The 26,238-nt window shown below is 36.4% G+C and overlaps 1 protein-coding gene across 1 annotated transcript in view; it reads right to left on the bottom strand.

The window, feature by feature from the left end:
• Positions 1-22,936, bottom strand: part of LOC140233621 (proto-oncogene tyrosine-protein kinase Src-like) — a 54,470-nt gene extending 31,534 nt beyond the window's left edge. The window contains exons 1-3 of the mRNA XM_072313722.1: positions 22,820-22,936; positions 13,080-13,648; positions 5,674-5,791 (exon numbers count right to left, since the gene is read on the bottom strand). Coding sequence (XP_072169823.1) covers positions 5,674-5,791; positions 13,080-13,245 — 284 coding nt within the window. The 5' untranslated portion in view covers positions 13,246-13,648; positions 22,820-22,936. The remainder of the gene's footprint in view (positions 1-5,673; positions 5,792-13,079; positions 13,649-22,819) is intronic.
• Between the last annotated feature and the right edge of the window lie 3,302 nt (positions 22,937-26,238).

Genomic DNA, 26,238 nt, shown 5'->3' with positions numbered 1-26,238 from the left:
CGGGGCGATCATTAACGGGCCGTTAACCGATTGCCCCGATCATTAACGGGCCGTTAACCGATCGCCCCGTCACTGTACAGGCATGCTAACCTGGAAACATTAAACTGCACATCACTTGAATATGACACCATTCTGAAGCAAATAATTTTCACACAACAATAGATAGATAAATGTACTTTTCAATGAATCCCACAAGGATTGGAACAATCATCCCCCAGCATTCCAACTGATTCCCACTGATCAGATACTAGCCATCCCCTTTAAATGTCATCATCATCATTAGATTTTCACAATTACAGGTGTGACAAGGTGGGTTTGATATATACTCAACATTTATATTCCTAGCAATTTCCTTTTGAAACAAGAAATCTAAATGACAACTTGTATTAAGCAAGATCACTGGAAGACAGACCAGATAACATTACCTCGTCAATTTTTATATCATTGTGGCTAGTCATCTTTATGATGTTATGGAGTACAGGTTCAACAGCAACATACTTTTAATAGGCCCTGAAAACTGTCTCCATAAAAGCATACAAAAAAGCCACATTGTGCTCAAGTTTCTGAGAGATGGAACTGTGCACATATATGTTCTATTGTGGAAATTGGATGCCAGGAATGTCTGACTTTTCTTTTGAATGCCTGCAGTGCATCATGTGGTTGCCCTAACATAAAAGTATCAAATTTCAAAATATTTGTAATGTCACTTTATGATCATGACTTTTGAAATGAATCTCGTGACATACAATTATATCTCTCTCAAACCATCTTTGCACGCAACTACTTTTCCCTAGATGTTTTCCCAGCCTAAAAGTGATGCTGTGTGAGTGTTATTATCGAAAAGGCTTCTATGGGCGTTAAATTGACATGGCTCGGTCGGTCGCACGCATCTGCCTCCTGATCCAAAGGACCCGGTTTCAGTTCCAAGGTCTATAACTGAGCAATAATCATGTTGTGTGTAATCATCCTGTCCCCTCTAGTAAGAGGCAAAACACTTTGTCCATTGGATAGGGCATAAAATGGAGGTCTAGTGTGTGACAGAGTCACAACTCTGCATGTAAAAGATCCTGCTTCATTCTTTTTTCACTACAAGCAAGATGCATACCCCAGTGTAGTGGTCCGACTCACATCCAACAGGACCAGCTACAGTATTGCAGCTACATGTGCATGCAGGGAGGTGACCACCTCCCTGGTACATGTAAATATGGGCTATCCAGCCATCTTCTCAGGTGGAAAAACGAAATAAACAAACGCCCAACAGTCCAAGTCCTCTGTATTGAACGACTTTCAATGAATCTTTGTCTGCAAATGTGACTGCATCATAAATCCAACTAAAAAATGTGACAAGGTTTGATATTGATATTAAAGGGTGTGTACAGTTCTGGTCGAGGCGAGGTTTCAGCTTTTAACATTTTGGAAGATATTATTCAGAAACCACTCTATGAGATGTCAAAGAGCATGCAATTCTAAGGGATATATCAAAAGTGTATTTGACAAAAATGGGTTTCAAAATGGTTGAGATATCCAAAAACAAGGTGAAACAAAGAGATCCTAATCAAAGGCGTGGCCTGTCACCTTTTATTATCACTTTTTTTTTTTGATATCTCAGCCATTTGAAAACCAATTTTCATCAAATAAACGTTGAATCCTTCTTAAATTTACATGCTTTTTCATATTTCATAAGAGATTTCTCATTATCTCACTTCTTAGGAATGTTCAAAACATGAATCCCAACCTCAACCAGTACTGTACAGTCCCTTTAACTCTTTACATGCCATGGTATAATCTCACTGTGTACCACATTATTATGAGACAGCAACATCATCATGCTTTGGGAAAACATTCTGTGTTTCAAATCTATGTAAAATTTTATAGATTTCTGACATGGAGTGAGCAATGTTGTAGAGAAAATGCAAAGCTTCACTTTCATGTAAACTGTATGACAAATCTATGATTGTTTTTCTTTCAAATGACTAAGAGATACATTTATTGTAAAGGCATAACTTTTGCACACAAAACAGTGAAAGAAACCTAGAATTTAACCGCAGAATCCAGTAGGGGACACTGCTTGCTGGTCATTCACCACATAAAATCCAAGCTGTGTGGGAGAGGAATGCTTTTATTGTACTGTGGCATCGGTTTGGGCGGGTTTATGCGCTTGACCGGAAAGTAATGCGAAGTTGGCACACCGTCGACTGAGTTAGGCATGTAAACATGGCACATAGAGAGTTTTAAAACAGAGTCTTGTAAATGGATTGGTACAATGGGTAAACCCGGCTGCCTTTGGGTTTGGTGTATTTTCAGACAGAGTAACCCTTTTCTTATCAAAATTCAAAGTTTGAAAACATGAAAACAAGGACAAATACATATGTAGTATACCATACATGAACATTCATTTCATCGGTACAGTCTTTATAGAGCTGTCTCTATCTATTCCAAGATGGTTTTCTCCATTTTTTCCCACATGGAAGTGTGCACAAAAGCTACAGTAGTCTCGCAGCAAGTTTGCAAGCAGTAAGGGGTAGCATTGTGCTCCTTTTGACATAATCCTGAATACAATGTTGTGAGCCGACCATCCATCATCTTTCAGTTTCTGTTCTTTTTAATAAAGGAAGTGGTTTGTGCAGAAGAAGCAATACACCTAAGTATACTGTTTACAATCCATTTACAGCTACAGTTCGACCTCGATTATCCGGCCATGTCGGGACCGGCGCTTCATCCGGATAAGCGAATTGGCCGGATATGGGAGACACAATGTTAATGTATATAGCTGCCGTCCAAGCAGCCGTCCCAGTGCACTGGCAGTTAGGCAGGTAGCGTACCCCGCAACGGTGGTGTAATCTATGCTAGCCTGCGCAAAATTGTAGTCCCTTCTTCACAAAATTAAAGTATATCTTTATGTGAAAATCATATGTGTTTTACCTCATTAGATATTGAGAAACCTATCATGCACATCTTATGAAATTAGTGAAATAGATCCATGAAAGTCACTGTTTTTTCTCAATTTTTGGGTGAAAAAAAAAGTCATTCACATACCTACCGTTAGTGCACCAGTTTTCAACAGGACCCAGATTTCGACACCCAGCAGATAATTCTCATAAAATTTTATACTCAATACAAATGTCTGACTTCAGCAATCAACCAAGTTATCAATCACATTTCTAGTCTTATATAAACACCGTTTGTCACTTGTCATCATAATCCGACGGTAGAATATTTAGGAGAAAAGCAACACAGTGTCAGCAGAAATGTTAATGTCAGCCATTTTTAGGGGTTCAAAACAATATGACGCATTTTGTATACATCGCCGTAAAACTAAATTCACCCGTGCCGGTTATCTTGCTTTAGTATCAGTTTGTTTGCCAAATCTTGATGTTTGATTTCATAATCGTCTTTAGTAATTTCATGGCTGAATTCATGATAAATGAGCAAACTTGTAGAAAGAGTTGGCTTTGAGAATGTGGCACCAGATTTCGACATTTCCATATCAAGACACGTTACAGAGGAAACAACAAGTTCTTGCGCCGGTATGATTGCTAGTTTGCGTCCACAATGCAGTGTACGCGTACTGTACGCGCCATGTGATTTCTGTGTGATGCGCGCTGTGATTGTGTTGAAAAATGATGCTGGGTGTCGAAATCTGATGCCAGCGACGGCGTGACGGAAATCGCTTAAAATTGAACGCGAGTGCATTTACATGGGAATTCGTTTAAGGCATATTATTATTGGCCTTTGTAGCTCAACTTCATATCGAAATTCCGAGGTAAAACGGTGCAGTATTGATGGTAAACAAGGAAATGTGCTAAAGTGTCGAAAACCGGTGCCCTTACTGTACCAACATTTCAAGACGAAATATCTTACTTGTGGATTGCAAAAATCTTATTTTATATGCAAACTGAAGTTAAAAATCTTACTTTCGGTCAAATCTTCAGAAAATACACATGAAAGGTATATCTAAATATTTTTCAAAAATCTGATTTCTCTGACAGAAAATCTGATTTTGCTATTTTTAACGTAAAAAATCTTACTGAATCTGATAAAATCTTACTAGTTGGCAAGTACATGTATGCATTCACTGCGTGCACGCGTCCGGACAATAGAGATTTCTGGATAAAAGGAGGCCGGATAATCGAGGTCGAACTGTATAGGAAGTGGTTTGTGCAGAAGAAGCAATTACACACACCAAAGTATACTGTTAACAATCCATTTACAACTACTTGGTTGACAAAAAAAAAAAAATGTTGTAGGGGAATTTACAGTTATGGGGGGAAATGAATTGATAATGGCACCAATAGAAGACTCATTATATGTAATAAGTGGGGGTGTGGTCAGACATCATGATCTGCTCTTTAGCTTATCATCCAGATGTTATGTATCTCTTTGGTTATGAGGCAAAAATTATGACAGATCACAAGCTTAAAGGGATGGTTCAGTATTGGTTGAGACGAGAATTGGGCCTTTAACTTTTTACGAGATACCAAGTTAAAACGCCTGTAAACATAGAATATTACTGAGCATATACCATTTTACGAGGAATTCAAAGTTTATTTGATGAAAATCGGGTTTGGAATGACTGAAACATCCAAAAGCAGAGTAAAACAAAGGTAGGTCTTACACTTTATCAGAATTGCTCTGTTTTGGATATCTCAGCCATTTCAAAACCAATTTTCATCAAATAAACGTTGAATTCCTCATGGAATTACACGGTCTTTCATATTTCAGAAGATGTTTCTCATTATCTCACCAAAAAATGTTAAAAACCTGAAATTAGGTCTAAACCAAAAATTATACGATCCCTTTAAAGTGAAACTGTCCTTTACTCAACTCCAAATCAAGGGGTTTCATGACATTTGCTCCTGCAACAATTGCTCTGGACAATGAAATATCTGCATGCACCCACAAACATAACCCAAACCATAATCCTAATCCTCACATCAAACTAAACCTAAAACCCTATCACAACCCTTACCCTAACCCTAAGTCTGTGTTGGAGAAAATAAAAGATTGGAGCAATTGTCACAGGAGCAAATGTCATGTCATCCAATCAAGGAAACCCCCCCCCCCCATCATTCACTAAGAAAAGAAGAATACCAACATTAAAGGGATCGTATAGTTTTGGTTGAGACCTAATTTCAGGTTTCTAACATGTTTTGGTGAGATAATGAGAAACCTCTTATGAAATATGAAACAGCATGTAATTCCATGAGGAATTCAAAGTTTATATGATGAAAATTGTTTTTGAAATGGCTGAGATATCCAAAACAGAGTGATTCTAATAAGTGTGGGACCCACACTTTATTACAATCGCTTTTTTTTTACTTTGTTTTTGGATGTTTCAGTCATTCCAAACCCGATTTTCATCAAATAAACTTTGATTTCCTCTTAATTCTATGATGGTATGGTCTGTACTATATCATAAGTGTTTTCTTGGTACCTCGCAAAAAGTTAAAAGCCCAATTCTCATCTCCACCAATACTGTACCATCCCTTTAACACGTTGAGGACGAGTCCCCGAGTATACCCAGGCAAGTGTCTATGGGAAATGCGTGTTGTAGCAAAATCAGCCTGTCCTCATTGGATTTAATCAGTAAGGATTGTTTCACATGTCAGAGGTACTAACAATACAAAACAAATAAAGTGTGTATAAAATATGAAACAAATTGTTGTTACATACTCTGTGTCGAATACCTTCAGCACCTCCCCCTTTTCAAAGGACAGGTCACCATCATTTCGGGCTGCAAACGGGTACAGGGCCACAAAATGCCGCTCCGCTTGTGGTCTCCATGGCACAGCTAGAAAATGCAGGAAGACCAAATTAAAACACATTCATCAAATCTCATTAATTGCTTTGTGAGGTATCGCAAGTTCATCATCCAGGCAGAGCTAAAGTGCAGTGATACAAAATTTGGGCACTTTATACTTGAGTACAAGACAAAATGTAACCTTTCTTCACATTCCCTTCAATAGTAGATGACCATCAAAATCTTTTTTTTAGAGGAAAAACAATTCTGGTAGTCACTATACTGCCAAAAAGTTGAAAGGAAATTCTACCCTGATATACAGTATGTTGCCTTTAAAGGGATCGTATAGTTTTGGTTGAGACCTAATTTCAGGTTTCTAACATTTTTTGGTGAGATAATGAGAAACCTCTTATGAAATATGAAAGAACATGTAATTCCATGAGAAAATCAATGTTTATTTGATGAAAATTGGTTTTGAAATACTTGTAGCTGAGATATCCAAAACAGAGCAATTCTAATAAAGTGTGGGACCCACATTTTATTATGAAAATTGCTTTGTTTTACTTTGTTTTTGGATGTTTCAGTCATTCCAAACCTGATTTTCATCAAATAAACTTTAAATTCCTCTTAAAACAGTATGCTCTGTACTATTTCATAAGTGTTTTCTTGGTATCTTGCAAAAAGTTAAAAGCCCAATTCTCATCTCCACCAATACTGCACCATCCCTTTAATATATAATATTTTTAAAAAAATAAAAGAAATATAACAAAGTTAGTAAAGATTTTTGGGGGATTGAACATGCATACAAAAGTTATGAATTGTAAAATTTTTAAGTGTAAGACAAATTGGGAACTTTGTGTGATATATGTAATGAGCAGCCCTCAGTTTGTTTTAAAAAAAAAAAACAACTAATTTTCATTTTTCTCAAATGCTTGGGCACAAATAAAACTTATACACCAGAGAACTACACTGTACCACAAGAACACGTTACTCATATTATTGTATAGCAGCAACACACAAAATGCATTTCTGAAGAAAATTCTTTTATTGGGAGCAAAATGAAATCTGGTGATCTCTTGAATGTGAAAACTGAACGAAGACCTGCTCAACATCTACAATGTAAATCACAGTTGCCAATTTGCCCTGCTCTCTTAAAACTTCTACAGTTCATGGTTAATTTTTATTTTCTGTTTGCATGCCCAATTTTTCCCACCATTTTCAATGATCTACTTCTCTCATTATTCTGTTTTCATACAAAGCAATATAATTATTATCAGAATGGAATTTCCCCTCTCAGTGGGGACTCAACAAGTGCACTTAGTTTCTAATCTGGAGACATACAATGAACATTTACTTCAGTGAATAATTGCCAGACAGCCAAACCCATCATACAAATGTATTCACGCCATCCAATGGAGCCAAAATCAACATCAAATCACTGCACTTAAAATAAAGTGGGATAAAATTTAAGAGGAAGCGGTGTGAAATTAGCTCTTATTGCTGTTGAACGAAATGTCATCGGTGTCTTGTTTCATCATTGTTTCTCAAGTTGGTCTGAAAACCCCGATTATCAACCATATCCATCACTGCACACATTAATGATACCCAGCTCACTTTCTACACAAAATAATGTATATTCGATACCGCTAGTCATTCGGATGAGCTTGGACTACTTTCAAATATTGTATTAAAGCAGTTAGGATATTATTTCTACTCCTATTGTATAGAAAGCTAAATTAATTAGGATTCATAAATAAGAACTCAAGTGAAGTGTACAATGTGCAGTAGCTCATGTGTATGACTGTCATTTTGTTACCCTGATAATTTCTAGACTTTAAGCAGAGAAATGTAAATTAATGGTGAAGTTTGAAAACTAGTAACACTAGTTAAAACCTTAAAGAAAAATTATACTACTCAGCATACATGTACATACAATGTACGTGGCATATACAATGTACCTCAATTCTAGGTTTCAAAACAGTAAAATGTTTCCAAAAAAAATACTCACTTTTCGAAAGCATGATACTCTAATGTTCTAAATGCCTCGTCATTGGGTCTCAGCAATTCCTACATGTACATGCTCTGGATACATTGTAGATGGGCAATTCCGCGGTAACGGAATTACAAATCAGAGAATTTTGGCTTATATTCTTTCTTCCTGTACACTGGATTGATTACTTTGCCTTCTCTTAATATACTTAAAAGATGCAGAGATACTCACACTATCATCCAAAATACAAATTTGTTGAATGTTCTCACTTGGTTGGTTACAAAGGAGGTCTATGTGTGATGGTAACTGAATTACCAGAAAACTGAGTCACAACTTCAACCCTGACTTTGGGAGTAGTTTCTCTGAAATCTATAACACATACACTATCTAGGTGGTAGTCTGATTTCATCATTCTTTGATTGTGTCACTTCAGTTTTAATAATTGGATTGTTTTTCTAATATTTCATCACATTTTCTTAGCAGCAGGCTTTTCCCCTGTAAAGTCAGGGGTAACGGAATTACACAAATGGTAACAGAATTACACCTTCTGAAATACACTGGAAAAAATACAAATTCTTGGTACTCATGTATTCTGAAATGTCTTGATAAAGATTGTTTATGCCTTCAAGTAAAATATAACCACTAAATAAGTACTCTCTAGCCTTTAATTTAGAAATTCTACAAGTTTGTAGGTGCCAAATGAGTTTCTTTTGTCAAAAAACTAAATTTTCATGCTAACAACTGTGATTTGAAGTTGTAACTATGACAGTCAAGATCTCTTAACTTTGAAGTACCACATCCATCAAGATTTGTCTACTTTCAAGTTGAGAATTTCACAATCTGTAGGAAAATTACATCTAAGACACATGGTAACGGAATTGCGCTACAATAGCTCTACACATACAATTCTATAAATTAAGTCAACAATACCCAAGTTTTCTTGTATTTCTTTTGTTAATATCATGCAAGACACCTTTTTCTGTTTTCTTGTTCCTAAGTATGCCAATTATTGATAATATGTGTGAATTACTTACAACTGTTGTACATAAATATTATGTGCACATGTACAAGAAAAGAATAAAAATTGTCCAGATTGACATTGAATGTTAATCATAAGTCATAAAGTGCCACTTTACAGTGCAAGTCCGAGCAGAGTGCACAGACCCATCATTGAACACAATGTTTAATACTAAGGATGAACACAAAGGATACTTGAAACTTCTGATTTGTTAAGGGAAAAGATGCAGTTGTGTTTCAGTGACAAACATAAAAAATTACAATTAAATCATAAATTAAAAAGAAAGTTTTCTTATAAGATGATTATTTACTGCACCAGTGCTCAATCATTAGTATTCATATGTTTTGGCTCTCCTCACTAAAAGTGACATTTTACTAAATGGCTGATGTTGCCTCCTGGTATACAATGTACAGCTGTAGTGCATGCTTCATTTATATATAATCTCATTTCTCATAACTGTGTCTTCTTAAATCTGGTGACAAACTTTCCATACTTTTCTGTGGCTTGCCACAGGTTCAAGAAAACAAAAGCTAATCACTGGAAAAATAATTTTTCGGAATAATTGTCCAAAATCTTAACAAGATTTTAATGCAGGAGCATTTATGATATGCATGGTACATTAGTGTATCTATTTTATAACAAATTTATCAGGCTCCCATCTTCTTCTTTTGACAGTTGTTACATTTTTGACAGGTTACATTTTGTACTTTTGTCACTTTCTACATCTACTCCATGATGAATCTAATAAAATTCTGATCAATATATTTTCAGTTGTCATGAAAAAAAAAAAAAAAAAGATTTTTTTTGGTGGTTTGGTGACTTCAAAAAAACCATGTATCATCATCTTCAGGAGCAAGTTTAATTTCAAGTGCACAACAGAATGGTAAATGATTCACATTAAGAGTTTGTTTGCAAAAACCGATAAGTCCATTTTTGAAGATTTTGAAGTACGATCTCTGTCATAAAGTACAAAATAATACCTTTTAAATGATACATTGGTCACTACATATAAAGGTACATTTTTGAAGTTATGGTAAAAAGAAGCAAAATTTTTCTTATCATTCTCTTTATTTTTCTTGACCTTTAATCGCAAATATCTCCGTTTGGCAAATATGGACTGATCGGTTTTTGCAAACAAACTCTTCATATTAAGATAATTATGGACTTGCCAAAGTTTCTTATTTTCCCTCAAAACAGTGGTGATGGTACAATAAAAACCATTATGTGCAAAGTTCTGGATGTGAATGATGTTTACTATGTAAAGTACATTTAAATCTTTCACTGCCCTGCACATAAATATTCACGTAATTTCTTTTGTTTGCATTGTGTCTGTAAATGTTTCCTTTTCTGTAATTTTGTAAGCATTTTATAAAGCCTCATTGGAAGAGCGTTTTAAAGGGGATGGCTATGAGTAACCGATCAGTGGGAATCAGTGAGAATGCTGAGGGATGATTGTTCCAATCCTTGTGGGATTCATTTAAGAGTACATTATATAGCCACTGTTGTGTGAAAATTATTTGCTTCAGAACGGTCTCATATTCAAGTAATGTGCAGATTAATGCCCCGTCACTGACCAGGCACGCTAACGTGGAAACATTAAACTGCACATTACTTGAATATGAGACCATTCTGAAGCAAATAATTTTCACACAACTAATGTACTCTTAAATGAATCCCACAAGGATTGGAACAATCATCCTCCAGCATTCCCACTGATTCCCACTGATCAGTTACTAGCCATCCCCTTTTAAGTATTGTATTGCATTTAAAAAAGTAAAACACATTGCTGCCTTACTTTTGACAAACTTTTCCTTTGTCTATTTTATAGAGGCTCTGAAACCACAACTAGAATACACTGGAGATGCCGTTTAAATACAGATCTCTGGTGTACAAACAACCTTTTTGACCTCAGTCAGATGTCTGTGTTTATCCCTACGATCTACATTAAAGGTCCAGTTTACCTTTGGGAGCAGTGATTTCAAAAATGTTCAAGATATCACATTTGATGCATATGTGTACATATGTAGGTCTGTTGTATCATAAAACATCCTACCATATGAAATATTTGCAATAAAACCTAAAATATATGGAGATATCAGGGTTTTTCTCAGTAAACCGTAACTGTATACGGTTTAGTCTGGAAACATTTTTATTATAACTATTGTTCACATTTTGTGTATTTAACAACACTTAACATCGATTAAATATGGATTCAAATTTTGACAGTGGTTGTTTCTATCCCTAACTCACATTTTAGAACTATTTTAAAGCACTAATGCTTTCATCTGCAAATGGTAAATTATGCCTTTAAAGTTCACTTGACTGCTTCTTCCACCATCCCATTTTCAACAAACTTGTCACTTTCGAACACCACATGTAACACATGTGCCAAGTATGTTCCAAGGGGTTTTACAATCCAGAGGGCCTTGGCTATAAACTGCTGCGGTGGTCACATGACCAGAGTACAGTCACCTCTGTATGTATCTTCTTCCGCCATGTGGTAGACCCGATAAGGTCACTGCTCCGGTTATGTCTCGAGGCGACATGTTCCGCAATATTACAAGCATTCATGACTTCAAGTTTGACTGTCACAGATAGCATTGACAGTCACCAAACAGAGTTCTCAAGTCCTCATAGATCTGATTCCCCATGCGATTGGCTGTTTGATATTATTTCTTCTTACTGTATTTGGAAAAGAAAAAGGATGTTATGTTGAACATTATGGACATCTTTGCTTTTTAAGTGTTTGTTGCCAAATTTTTTCCCCATTTCTGTATTTCATCTGTAAAAGGAGGTACATTGTACAAAGGTACATTATATGTTACTCCGGTCTGGTATTACCGCTTTTCCAGCTGGCATTTGACCACTTCCTGGGAATGAGTAGCCATCCCTCAACCCCACAATTCAATGGAGTAGCATACTATGTCCGGCGTTGGCATGACAGACATCAGGGTAAATTGGCTATTAAAAGTTTTCATGGACTGGCTTCGACAGAGCTACAAAATGTTTCACGTTTACAGCTCTGCTCTTCTGAAATGAAAATGTCTGCTGTTCAAAGTGATTCTACCTTGCCAGTTTGATCTTCTCTCTTTTTTTTCTTTTTTCTTCTTTTTTTTTTTGGGGGGGGGGTTGGTCTGAAAGCAAATTAATAGTAATGAGTTAATTTTTTTAAACATTGCCCTTCTTGGCAAATTACCAATTTCACAAGTGACTTTACTAGCAAATTAATTTCTCAGAGAGTCTCTTGCTTAATACTGTAGGAAATGCATATTGAACCGTACATCTTCTCAGCAAGAAAACATACCACTATTAACTGTACTGCATACATTTAGAGTGCAAAGTACAAATGTCTACAGCACACACACACACACACACACAAACACACACACAAAGACACAAACTCAGCATTTTATACACGCTGTCATCTCTGGCACAGGGGCAGCTGAAGGTGAAGATGTCATCAAGTGTGCTCTTTTATCTGAAGTCAATTCTAAAGTATAAGATGCAAAATTTGCATCAATCTACAATTACACTCAGATTTTTGCATCGATAACACCCAATATGATTAAACCGTTTAAACGCTAATTTCAGTGTCTTAGAATATAACATTTTTGCAGAAAACCCACTCTATTTGGTTAAGTGGTCACAGAGAAATGTGGATTGTTGTAAAGCATGTCATGAGTCTGATTCTTCCAAGTTTACTCTACAAAATTCCTCATTTCTTATCCTTAACCACTGAAGCAAATCGAATGGGGTTTTCTGTAAGATGTGGACAATGAGTTATAGTTTCATACCCTGAAATTGTATTTGGATTGATTCACTATTTTTAAAGTTATCATTGCCGAGGGTAGTGTTGTAATTTCTTTTCTTTCTTTCTTTTTTTTTTTTTTTTTGGGGGGGGGGGGGACATACGGTATAATAAGTACTGTGAGCACTCGGAGCACTTTACAATTGTATGTCCGCACTATAACCAAGAGGGGCACATTAACATTTCCTTTAAATGACTGCAGACATGTACCTAGTCTGCCCTCTATGGGAGGTGATTATTAATGACAAGTTTTATTGCAAAATGATCCCAGTGCCATTTTTAAACATTTCAAAGTCAGTCATCAGATGAAACAAAATTAAACTTTTCCAGCCATACCTCACTTGTGACATAACAAGGAATATTCTTGAAGTTGATATGATCAAAAATATCCTGTATTTTATTATTTTCTTTGTTTTTAGCAGCTTCAATCAGAAATGTCACAACTTAACAAGAACGGAATTAGCTCACTTTGCGATAAAACTCTTTAAATGTTTAACATCTTTGGTTACAAGTTACTTCTCACCTGGCGGTGGTGGATCTTCTTGCATAGGAGTACGCGGGAGGTTTGTTTGCGGATAATGCGTTTCTCTGTCTTGCTTCGTCTTGCGGATAGTTACGTCGTTCGACTTCCTCGGCGGGCCCGCACTGTCGTCTCCACGCCGAAATAGCTTCCTCAGGGCTTGCCCCATCTTCGCGTAACATTCACGAGGTCCCACAGAGAGTACGTGTTCCACTCAAAAATGCGCCAAAACAACCTGGCTGGACTGCATTCAACAGTCGGTCACACTCATTGCAGACGTAATGTCTCACACTGCTACCATATTGCAGACAAATTAATGGTCGGTCAGTCTTGGTGAAAGAAGTTTTTTGTTTACACAAACATAAAATCAGTCAAAACTGTCTTTACAACTGGATTTTCCTCTTATGCAAACAATTATTATTCACCACATTGTCACAAAGTTCCTTCCGTGAACTGGAAATGGCAGAGCTTGGACATTGTGTATGGTGGAAGAGTCGCACCAAGACCAGATGCCGCCATCAACGAATTGCCATGGTTGATTTGTTTCACATGCTTCCGTGATGTACTGTATCCTGTTCATTGTGAAATGGTAATAAAAACAACATCATTATACTCTATAGGTCATCAACAACACAATGTTCATGGGATCATGTCACATGTTTAACCTACTTTTGGAATTACAATTTGTTTTAGGAGCATGCGATTTATTGAAGTTAGTGGACTTTTTTGATCCCTGAAGTGTCAATAATCTTCATAAATAACAACCTTTTTGCTTCATTAAACATGTTTTAAATTACTGGCATAGTTACTTTTTTCAGCAACATGGGTGACATATCGTTGCTAGGGCGACAAGACCTCGTATCTACAAAATGTCAAATGTTCAGGAGAGCCAAAAAAACATGCCGGACAAAGCACTGTGGCGAATGGGATAGCCTTTCCTTTGACATGCCCTGGTGGCTTCATTTTTGGTGTAAGACAGTTGGAATTTGGACAGGACATCACTTAATCCATTATTTGACCATTAACCCAAAAAAGTTATTTTCACCAAAATTGCAGATAAAAGTCTTGTCACCCCATCGACGATATATATATATATATATATATATATATATATAATATTAAAAGGATTTTAAGAGTGGTGTGTACAGTAACAATTTTTTGAATATTGTGCAAAACTTGTATTTTGTATAAAAGGAAATTTCATCCAGATAGTATATTGCTTTGTATGAAAACAGAAAAATCAGGAAAGTACAGTATTGTAGATTAATAATTTTTTTTTCTCTTTTTTTTTTGGGGGGGGGGGGAGGGGATTGGACACATAAAAAAGTATGAAATGTGGAAGTTTGGCAAGGAAAATGAAATTTGCAACTCGGTGTGATGTAGACCAATGTGTTGAACAGTTTTTGGTAAATTTGTTACACGTAGATATCAGGACATCTGGTATTTCCCTTTAATCACCTTTGAATATTATACCTCTGAAAATCAACAGAAATAATCACCTTTGAATATTATACCTCTGAAAATCAACAGAAATAATCTTAAGACAACAGAGCTTGGATTCAATTTTGAATCAAACACTGATTTCTGAAGACAATTCAGAAGCATATATATGATATAAATTTTCTTTTTCAAATATTAAATGAATCAACAATGTAAGAACTCTCATGGTTGTCTTTGAACTGACAGTGAATTTCACCAAACAACGTTGTAACTAGTAAATTTCACCATGGGGATCTATGATACTTTTCAGCAAACATTCACTGTCTGAAAGCAACCACTTTCATAATTGATATACATGTATATAAACTTAAAATTATTTATCTACAGTAGTGCTGTAGAAGGGCCAGCAACACTCACAATCAAACTCAGCACTACTCCCAAGAGCTCTCATACAGGTAGTCTACAAGATGTCTCTCACTGTGCACCTATATACAAGATGAGTTGAGTTGAGTTGAGTTTATTAACAACATACATGTGAATATGATAACATGATAACATGAAATTCCATAGGGTAAGATACAATAACATGAACATTTTTTATGAGAATACAATGATTTTGTACAAGGTTCTTACAGCTATGCAAGCATATATTTTACATACTTATATTTATCTTACATAAGAATACATGTGGTGTAATAGATTTAGTTTCGTTGTGATACATTTATCACTGAATTAAGGCAAAGAGTATGAATAAGTATGTAATGTAGAAATACGCATAGACAAAGGTTCTGAAAAAAAAATAGAAAAAAAAATAGAAAAACAGATGATAATGTTGTTAAAGGGGGAACCAAATGTTAGCAAAGTGCTAGTCGAGAATGGTTCTCCCATTATAGCTACATTGCAAGGTCTAGATTGTAAAGTAACTGTACTATAAAAGTACATTAAACTAAACACTGAATATTCTTTTCTTCACTAAACTTCATTTAACAAGTTATTTTTTTAGGTTTCTTCGAAATGAAGATCTTGTTCCTTCCTCCTTAATATTTTTGGGCAAACTATTCCAAAACTTTGACCCGATAAAAGATGATTTTAGAAAAAAAAATTGGAAGGTTTGTAGAAATATTCTCATGTCAGGACATATGTGACCCACTACAGCAACATAGGATCGGTCCGAAGTCAGGAGAGGGTAATTTTCTGAAAATGAAATGACCTTATTCTCTTACTCTTCTACTTAATTTTCATATACAACACAACTCCTAAAAGTACTCCGCTGCAGAGATATTGATGAATTTATTAGCACATGTTGAGTGGTTTATGAAATCAGTGTTTCGAGAAAACCGCCTTCAAAGTTTTCCTTCTGACGCTATCATGATCAAGGGGAGGCAAGACAGTTTTCCTTGACTGACAGAAGGTAACAATGTATGCTCCTAACAACCTCTACGATGTTCATTCAAGCTTAGCCCCAGCGGTCTACGCACAACCAATCAGTAACAAGGATGCCACGCACTGACCAATAAGATAACTCCCTCGTTGCTAGGGGCGGAGTCTAGCTGCAACGCTAAATCCAGATCTTTGGACACGCTTCTGTTCCATTGAAAGTCAGAAAATCATGGCCCAGAAAAACACTAATTTCTTGCCTTTCCTTTGATCATTTAGCTTCGAAATTGTGGCAGATGATAGACAATACATTAGACTGTAAAATTACACCAAAAACAGCAATCCGATCATTTTCTCGGCTCATCCATCAGTGACATTAGGATCTTTTTGTTGTGATGGGTTACAATGTACATATATAGACATAATACATTTTATTTCATATTCATTTTTCAGAAAGTCTCTTGCAGGATCAGAAAGACTTTGCAGCTCTCCAATACAACATTATGATAAAACACATCGATATGGGTTGATTTAAAATGTTTGAATGTACAAATAGGGTTGATTTAAATGTTCATCACTAAAATTGGTTACAATGTCTATCCCATAATACAGCAAACATTTTCACGATCCCCTCCCTCCTCTCATCATATTCATTTAAAGGACAAGTTCACCTTCATTTACATAAGGATTGAGAGAATGTGCTCAATATTAGTAGAACACATCATTGAAAGTTTGAGGAAAATCGGACAATCCGTTCAAAAGTTATGAATTTTTGAAGTTTTTGTGCAGTCACCGCTGGATGAGAAGACTACTGCAGTGTACAAGATGTCACATGCGTACAACAATATAAGGAAAATATAAAGAGAATTTCACAAAATTTCATATTTTGAAAAAAGTACACATTCCCTTGACTCGTTACTGACATACGATGTTATGGGTAATATTATTCCCATTGTCTTTAGAAAGAGTCAAGTCAAGTGCTCTTTTATTATGCGAAAAAAAGTGAAAATATGTTGAATTTTCTTTACATTTTCTTTATACTGTTGTACTCATATGACATCACAAGCCTTAGTAGTCTCCTCATCCAGCGATTCCAACACAAAAATTTTAAGAATTCATAACTTTTGCATCGATTGTCCAATTTTCCTCAAACTTTCACTGATGTGTTCTACTACATGTAATATTGCTGCATTCTCTCAATCCTTATGTTTATAAAGGTGAACTTGTCCTTTAATACCTTCGTTCTGAAAACTGTAGTACGGTAGCGAGAGACCACAAAAAATACATCAAGTGTTGGGAAAATGTGGGCTACATTGTACAGATTGTACTTCAACCAATTCCATATTTTTCTTATTTCAGTTTACTTCTCATGAACTTTAATCAGTCTGTTTCTATGACTTTTATAGTCACTGTTTATCCAAGCAAAATTGGGTTCCATGGCATTTGCTCCAGCAACAATATTGCTCCCATGAAATATCTGCAGGCTAAGCCAAATATAAATTCTACACACAAACATAACCCTAACCCTGATCCTAATCCTCATATCAAACTAAACCTAAAACCTTATCACAACCCTAATCCTTAATCCTCATATCAAACTAAACTTAAAATCTTATCACAACACCAACCCTAACCCTAAGTCCGTGGAGAGAATAAGACCAGAGCAACTGTCATTGGAGCAAATGTCATGTCAGCCTTGTAAATTTGAGCTCCCTGTGGCACTGCACTTTTACCAGATATTCAAATTCTCTCTCAAAAATAAAAGTGGCATTTCTGTCAAAACTTCACTATTAATGCAAGCCTATAATGGATTGGTCAGAGCGCACCTGGTACACGTACAACTGCGGACACATTATAACCACGGAGAGATTCCGCAGACTTTGGTCCCTCATGGCCAAATTTGATCAGTTTCTCGATTTATTTGGGACAATGGGAATTTGACAAAATACCGCGGCATGAATCATCCATCCTTTCCTACAAGCGGCCTCACCGACTGACGAGCGGTGTTTGTGAAAGGATACAACAGCAGAGGAAACAGAACCACGAACGTTATCACCAGGAGGATATCCCTTCACAGTTACTGTAAAGCACACGTTGCCACACACTCTATGGACACCATACACATGCACTCTGTACATTGCAACTTCCCCACCCATAACTCGGGAAAACACAGTCAGTTACAACATTTACAACAGAGAATAATTTTCCTGGTATCACATTGCAATTTGCTATGCATTCTTTTATTAAATATGACTGCTATACAAAATTTCTTGTGTGTAGCAGATCTTCTTATATGAATGTACAGAACTTTGTTAAAAGTATTATTTCAATTGATCAGAACTGCTACTCAAATTTGAGGAGTAAAATTATTCCTCGTAGTTGTACAAAATGACAAAACTAAAGTAGTAAAGACCAAATTCCTCAAATAATATGGCCTCCTTTAAGTTAATCACAGAAAATTCATTTCATGCCTCAAGACATACTGAATAGTATCTCCATCTGCATCAAACATCACAACTATATCAAACTTTGCGGGTGAATGTTTCTTCCCTATACCAGCTGTCAATTTTCTTTTCTGTGCGAAATATTGGAACACACACACAGCATGTCAGTTTGGAGTGGTTTATATTCAGTTTGCATTTCTTATGGTGAACTTAACATGAATTTCCTGCTCAATCTCAAATCATGAGAATACATTGTACTTCTCTTATATTTACCTAGATGTAACTACATGTATGAATGGTGATTACAATGTTTTTGATACCATGTTAGCTATAATTGTGCAATTGGGGGGGGGGGGGAAGGTAGAGAATCAATGACCTGCAAACCTGCAAATCTCATCCCCCAACCTAGCCTTTTGTCAAGGCCCTCTCGCTGTAATGGGCGAGCGAAGCGAGCCCAGCCGAGCGCGCCAGCGCGAGGGCCTTTTGAGATCTGCTTCACACATTATTATTCATGACACGTGAACCCTTCTGAATACTCATTTTAATGGCTTCCGGTCAACCAATGGAATGGCGCGCTCCCCGCATCCTCAGCCTTGGTGGTCATGCCTGTTCGCATGCATCACTGACCACCCGAGGAGGTCTGCCACGGAACTCTACACACTCTGTGTGTAGAGTTCTGTGAGGTCTGCGGCAGCGGCGTGCATTTGCTCTATTCAAATCGGGTTCGAGCAGACAGACACGCTGATTGGACCCCGACTTTTGCTCCCGAAATCGGGGAGCAAAAGTCGGTAATTCAAAGGGCTAACAAAAGGATGCGAAGCAGATCTCAAAAGGCCCTCGCGCAACCCCACTCAGCTGGGCTCTCTTCACCATACAGCGAGAGGGCCTTGACAAAAGGCTACCCCCAACCCAGCCCACCTTCAAAAATGTTTTGCAAAATCAGCGATTAGTTTGTTCAGGGGAAAACTTTGTTCAATTTCACAGTAATGGAATTACATCAATTTGTCAACTGGTAGATTTTGAAGATTTCTCAAAAAGAAATATCATACTGAGTCATTGATTGCTTCATAAAATGTGATTATTGAAGCATTACAAGCAAAATGTCAAAGTATGGATATAGCAGAGAGATATTTAAGTTGTTTTATTTTAAATTTTCATTTGGTGATGTCAAATGTAAGGTAAAATCAATGAATACTCTTCCCCTCTTTAAAAGTGTGTGCAAAAAAATAGGAAAGTTATTGGAAAAAGTGTTTTATTTCCGTAAATACAACAAATCATCCATATTGGAAACTTAAATTTCTGAGCATTGACTTTACTTTGAATTTTGCTGTTTTTGCCCTTCCCATCGGGAATTGCCCAGTTACTGTACCAACAAAGTGCTCTTCTGGACTCCAGAAGGGAGGAGGAAGAGGGATGAGAACCACAAAAACCTTTCGAGAAGGACAACGGAGAGAGGGATGAAGGACCTAAACCACACATAGGGGACACTACCACGCCTGACCATGGACAGAGCAGAGTGGAGAGCTGAAAGTGTTGTTGCCCTATGTGCCTAACCAGCATAATGGGCAGTTACTGTTTACATTCAGAACCAAACATATTTTTATGAACCACTGTATATAAGACTCATCATCTTCAAACGAAAATGGATCATGATTATTGCATGCACAAACATATGTTGTTCACTTATAATCAAAGACAACTTTCATGGACGTTTATGATGAATTCCAAAGTTTGCATGATATTTACTCTACGTCAACATAATAGTATGGACTGCGTTGCAAGATACAGGGTCCTCTGCAACAAGTCTGTAATAGTATAGTAATTAATCTATTAGCTGAATCTCATATAATGATCAAGAATAGTTTGGTACAAGACATAAACTAAACATGACTATGATATACTTATGTACCTATACTCAGTTACAAATTACAATATTTAAAGCAAGCAGAACACTGGGCTTCCTCAGAAGAAATCTCAAATAAGTTCCAGTAAGATCAACGAAAGAGGGTACAACGCCTTTGTAAGACCAGCACTTGAGTATGCCTCCTGTGTTTTGGATGCTGCTACTCAGAAAAACATCAGTGAGCTAGAGTCTGTACAGAGACAAGTTGATCGAAAGATCAGTCTGTATCTGGTTGTCGCGAATATGTTCCGTGGAGATTACGCCTGGCTCTCTGAACCCCCTTTTGATGTCTATGGAGGAGAGCCATCAATGTCAAAGAATTATAAAAAAAAAAACCTCCGGACAGACACGATTTTTCTGTCTCAGAGACGAGCTGCTCACTTTGTGATGATTGTTTGAATGTGAGTCACATGTTCATAGCATTGATCTGATTGTGGTCTTACATCAACTTTAGGTACCGAGTACTACAAAACACCCTCTATCAAAATTGTACATTTCAAAGTTTCTCTCACATTAATAGGGCCTATTGTAAATCTTACATCAGCTAGCACCAGCATCAGCTAGCTAGGAGTAGGCATGACAAGAAACAAATTTAAGCCTTAGCATCCCAGCTAACATTTGGACATTTTCTGAACATTATTGAAACGTTCCAAGTTCCTTATTTGGATGTTTTGTCAAAACGTTTTCAGAACGTCTTTTTGTGGAAGGTTTTCAACGCATTTAAAACGTTTCACATGGATGTTATAAAAACGTTTTTTAAACATTTAAAAAAAAAAACAATAAAAACCTTTTGGAATTTTTAAGGACCTGCAGAAAACCTTTAGGATGTTATAGACATCAGTAAAACCTTTTAAAAATATTCAAAACGCTCTGTGGACATCCAGAAAACCTTTGAAACCATCTAGAACATTCAAAAAATGTTTTAAGAACGTCTAAAAAAAAATGACCCGTTCCAGAACATTTAGAGAACCTTTCATCCATCTAGAACATCTAGAAAACCTTTTAAGAACGTCTAAAAAGTCTTATGACCTGTTCCAGAACATTTAGCGAACCTTTCATATCCGTCTAGAAAACCTTTTAAGAATGTCTAACATGTCTAATGTTTATTTTTTATTGGGTATTCAAAAAAAAAATTATAGTTATAAGATTATACAGGTACAATCTGGATTTAATGTACCCTAATACTAATCCATAATCCTATCCTAACCTGTTCCTAATGACCTACCACCTATCGCTATTACATCCTATTCCCAATTGATAAATAAATCTGTATTGACACATTCTTTTATCAATGTTTATATACATATGTACCAGCAAAATGTTGTAATGCATGGAGACATGGTTACCATAAACCACACACACCTTAACATATAAAAATACCTCTTCATAACACAATTTGAAATTGTGAATAACTGAACCATGGTCTATAACATAGGTAAGTGTATTTTTAACACAGAAAGTTTGAACCCAGCATTAGTCTTTAGATTTCAATATCATATGTCTTTAATCTATTTCCACTAGTTTTTAAATCTTATACTTTATTTGAATATTCATAAATATATGCATGAATATTCATGATAAAGAAACCAATGACGAACATGTAGCGGACCAAATGAAAACGTTTTTCAAATGTTCATTAAAGAAAAAGTTGACATAGCAGACCTAATAAAAACGTTTTGTGGACGTTCATAAAGGACGAAGACACATTTATAATAAAAACATTTAAAATGTTTTCAAAAAAAAACCTGTGCTTTGCGGTAAATGCTAAGTCCCAACTTTGACGTTGTATGTAGGTTTTAAAAACGTCCATTTTATAATAACATGTACGGAACCTCAAAAAAAAAAAAAAAAAAAAAACGTTTAGGAAACGTTCTGAAAACGTTACCGCATGTGTTTGCTGGGATATTCTCCAACAGTGATGAGGTACGGTTCTAAACAAATGACACACTTCTATTCTAAACAGCTAAAGTGAGGAACATGCGAACCACAATTACTGTTCCTCAAATTCATGACATTCTTCCTTCGAGATGTTTTTACGTCGATGTAGGGCAATTTGTCAATCAGTTGCAACACAACTGTTCCATTAAACTTTTTCAAAGCTCAGTATGCTAATCATTATTGATGGCATTCTCTTCCTCCGCCGTATCCTGTCCTTTCATGATTTGTGACCCAGTGTGCACACAACACAGACATGATTTCCACCACCTACCACAGCACCACACAGGTGTCACTATTAAGTAGGTACCACCCAAGTCATGCTAGTGGAAGACTCGTCTTACTTTTAGTGGATTGAAGTGGTAACTTAAATCAGATATAAAGAGTGTGGCAAATTGTTTAATTTATCTATATGATAGTATTGCCCTCTCGACGACTGAGGTTTTAAATTTCTGCCCTCCTAGCTACCTAGTCAAATACCAGTAGGATATTAAATACGAGTATAGTTTACACATTTATACGAGAGATAACTTCCATAGATCCATTATCGTTTATTTTCGAAACTTTCGAATACACACTTTACCGCCCACTTTACACAACACACCGATCTAGTCAACTCCGACATCTTCGTCGACATAACTCACCGTTTTTGTGAGCAGATCCGTGTTCCCAAACTTGGGAGCAAATGTCTGTCGACGCGATTTCGTCAGTCTCGATAGATCCCAGCTAGCTCCAGACGAGAGTTACAGGAAAGGCTGGTAATATCATTGAACTTTGTAATCACTGCAAGGTTTGTACGTACGCTCTTTGGTTAGAGTCGGACGACGTACACTACTTTACTGTACGGAGTAATGACAGGTCGGTGAAATTCAATAGCTAACAATTCCTGCGGTGGTAGTGCGTATACTATGCCCTCTGTATCACTTCACAAGGATTTGTTTTTGCGCACTTCCGCTTCACTACCGTAGTACCGCTTCCTATCAAATCCCACGACCAACCACCGCCCGGGCAATGTTCGCCCCCAACATCATACATCTTTTCGTGTTTGAGCTGAAAAAGCTCCAACATTTCAGTTGTATAGTTCATCATATAAGTTCTTACAATGAAGTATATCCCTCAACATCACCCCGTCAATCACTGATTCAACAGAACGATAGACCAGGGAGGTGTATAGACGCACTATAACTGTAGAAGATATGAAAGTAGGAGGAAGAATGGAGAAGTCAGAAGATCGAAGAAGACGATGAAGAGAATTAAAAAAAAAAGAAAATGAAGAAGAAAAAGAGGAATAAGGAGGAGGAAGGCGACAGTTGGACGGATAATGAAGAGGGGATGAATTGCATGAAGAGAGTCGTGTTTAAAGGGAGCTATTATTAATTTTACGAGATTATGAAAAACATCGATTGACTCACGAATTGTGAGAGCTTACCATTTCTAAGAGGAATTCAAAGTTTATTTGATCAAAAGTGGTTTTGAAATGGCTGAGGAGATATTCAAAAACAGAGAACTCCTAATAAAACGTGGGACCCGCCTCTTACTATAAAACCATTTTTATTGAATTTCAGTTTTGATATCTCAGTCATTATAAAACTTTTTTCAGCAAATAAACTTTGAATTCTTTTGTGAATTGTATGCTCTTTAATATTTCATAAGTGATTTCTATTATCTGGCAAAAAAAAAAGTTAAGATCTGACTCCCCCATCTCAACCAAAACTTTACTATCCCTTTAAGAAAAAAAAAAACGAAATGAAGCAGGTAACTCCTACTTAGATAAACACACGATTTTTTTTTTTTTTTTGATTCAGTGGAGACTTATCAACGGCGTAAAAAAGGATTCTAATGAACTTTTCGATCCATAGCAGAATCTTCGTCAGTGGCAAAATTTGTCATTTTTTCCTCGGATGAAGATTCAGCTGGTATCAAAAGCCAAGGCCCCTTTTTACTCCATTTTACTCCACTAATTCTAATGATAGAAACACGATTGAATCAATGATCGAGAGTAGATGAGCAAACAGATATTTTTTTTTTTTTTTTTTTTTTTTGCAAACAGATATTCAATCAAGTAATTACATTACGTTCATAACTGTACCTATACAATAACGAGGTTTGGTGTCGTCATTAAATCAGATCTGATGCATCCGAGTTTAAATCATCCTGAAGCCCTTGTGACAGACAAACAAAATTGATCCGGTCATCTTGGAGAGAAAATTAACTTTTTGCAGTGAGGAAATCATTGATCATGCTGTCGGAGCAATAGGCCTACTTTTAATGTATTTTGTATCCCGAAAATGAGGAAATTGCTAGATTTGTTTAGCGTCATAGGAGGAAAAGTTTTACTTGCGTTCAGTAGCTTATACCAGTTGCAATCTTCATCGGGTCACATTTAATCATGGCATTAGGCTTATATTGAAACGTTAAGATTATTAAGTTCTCTTAAAAGGTTTGCCAGTGTGACCACAAACTTTCCGAAAACTTCTCTCGAAACTTCTCGCATTATCTAAACTTCTTATATCAAAACTAGGCAAATTTCCCGAGCCCATGAGCAGCAAAGTTTGCACACTCTGGACGCGCGCAACTCAAACTTTGCGAAGTTTTTTAGTCACGTGACTAATCCACCACCTGTTTGCGGGCGGAGCCCCTCCAGGAAGAGCGCGATCATTGGGATGTTATACGTGTACATTATTACGTCACAATTATTAGCTATCAGACGGGACGCGTTTTCTTCTATGTTGCGCATGACTATGAGCACCAGTGACCCAAGTTTGGCCGCCATTGATTGTGGATGGAACACTTCACGAAGTTGGGTCTACTTAGTACAATGTAATTGAAACTTCACGATGTTTTGCCAGTGTGACCGCAGATACCTCTCCAAAACATCTCGGGAAACAAATTCTTCCTAAAACTAGCGAAATTTAAAGAATCCCAGTGCAAATATTCTTGAATTATTGTGCAATCTGAACCCTCGCAGCTGAAACTTTACAAAGTTTGTCCCAATCTACCACCTGTTTGCGGGCGGCGCCTCCGACCTATAAAGCGCGCGCTCAAGTTTGTGCTTTGTAATTTGTCGCGCATGCGCTCTTCTGACCAAGAAGTCGAGAACTTATCGAAAACTGAAAAAAAAAAAAAAATCGAGAAGTTTGAGGGCCAGTACAAACGGAAGAGTAAACTTCTCGAAGTGTCATCATATCGTTAATCTTCAAGAAGTGTTGCCGGTGTGATCTCGACTTAGTTTTTAAAGAATAGCAGCGAGAGAGGACAATGGAAAAAAAAATACTAGTAATGTTAGCAGGTCTTAACAATAGAGGGCGCGAATCTCGCAGTAGTGCAATAGACTACGTTCTATTTTCTGTAATAATTATCATAATTCATTAATTTGTTGTACCATTGCAGTTGGACTTACTCCCAATATACTCATTCATAATTATGCTGTTCAACAATAATCGAAATAATCAACTTCTTTGTAAATAATAATTATTGTCTTACAAAAAAAGAGAGAGACAAGTCTCCTCTTCAAGAATCAAAAAAGAAAATTCATCCTCGTTGAGCCATCGCAACCAGATTGTAAACATAGTGTATCATTTTCAAGGCTCACATGTACGGTATACAAATTGTTGGTTTTGTTTGTTTGTTTGTGAGACTCTGGCATCATTAGCTAATTGATACCATTGCCAAGTATGAATACTGCTTGTGAAAACCTTAAAGGGACTGTACAGTATACTGGTTGAGGTGGGGATTCATGTTTTGAACATTCCTAAGTGAGATAATGAGAAACCTCTTATGAAAATATGAAAGAGCATGTAATTTTAAGAAGGATTCAACGTTTATTTGATGAAAATTGGTTTTCAAATGGCCGAGATATCCAAAAAAAAAAAAAGGTGATGATAATAAAAGGCGACAGGCCACGCCTTTTATTAGGATCTCTTTGTTTCACGTTGTTTTTGGATATCTCAGCCATTTCAAAACTGATTTTCATCAAATAAACTATTGATACCCCTTAGAATTCTATTCTCTTTGACATCTCATAGAGTGGTTTCTGAATATCTCGCAAAACGTTAAAAGCTAA

This window comes from Diadema setosum, chromosome 10 (genome assembly GCF_964275005.1).
Source record: "Diadema setosum chromosome 10, eeDiaSeto1, whole genome shotgun sequence".
Lineage (NCBI taxonomy): Eukaryota > Metazoa > Echinodermata > Echinoidea > Diadematoida > Diadematidae > Diadema > Diadema setosum.
The sequence above is the reverse complement of the archived record's forward strand: the minus strand, read 5'-3'. Positions and strand labels throughout refer to the sequence as shown.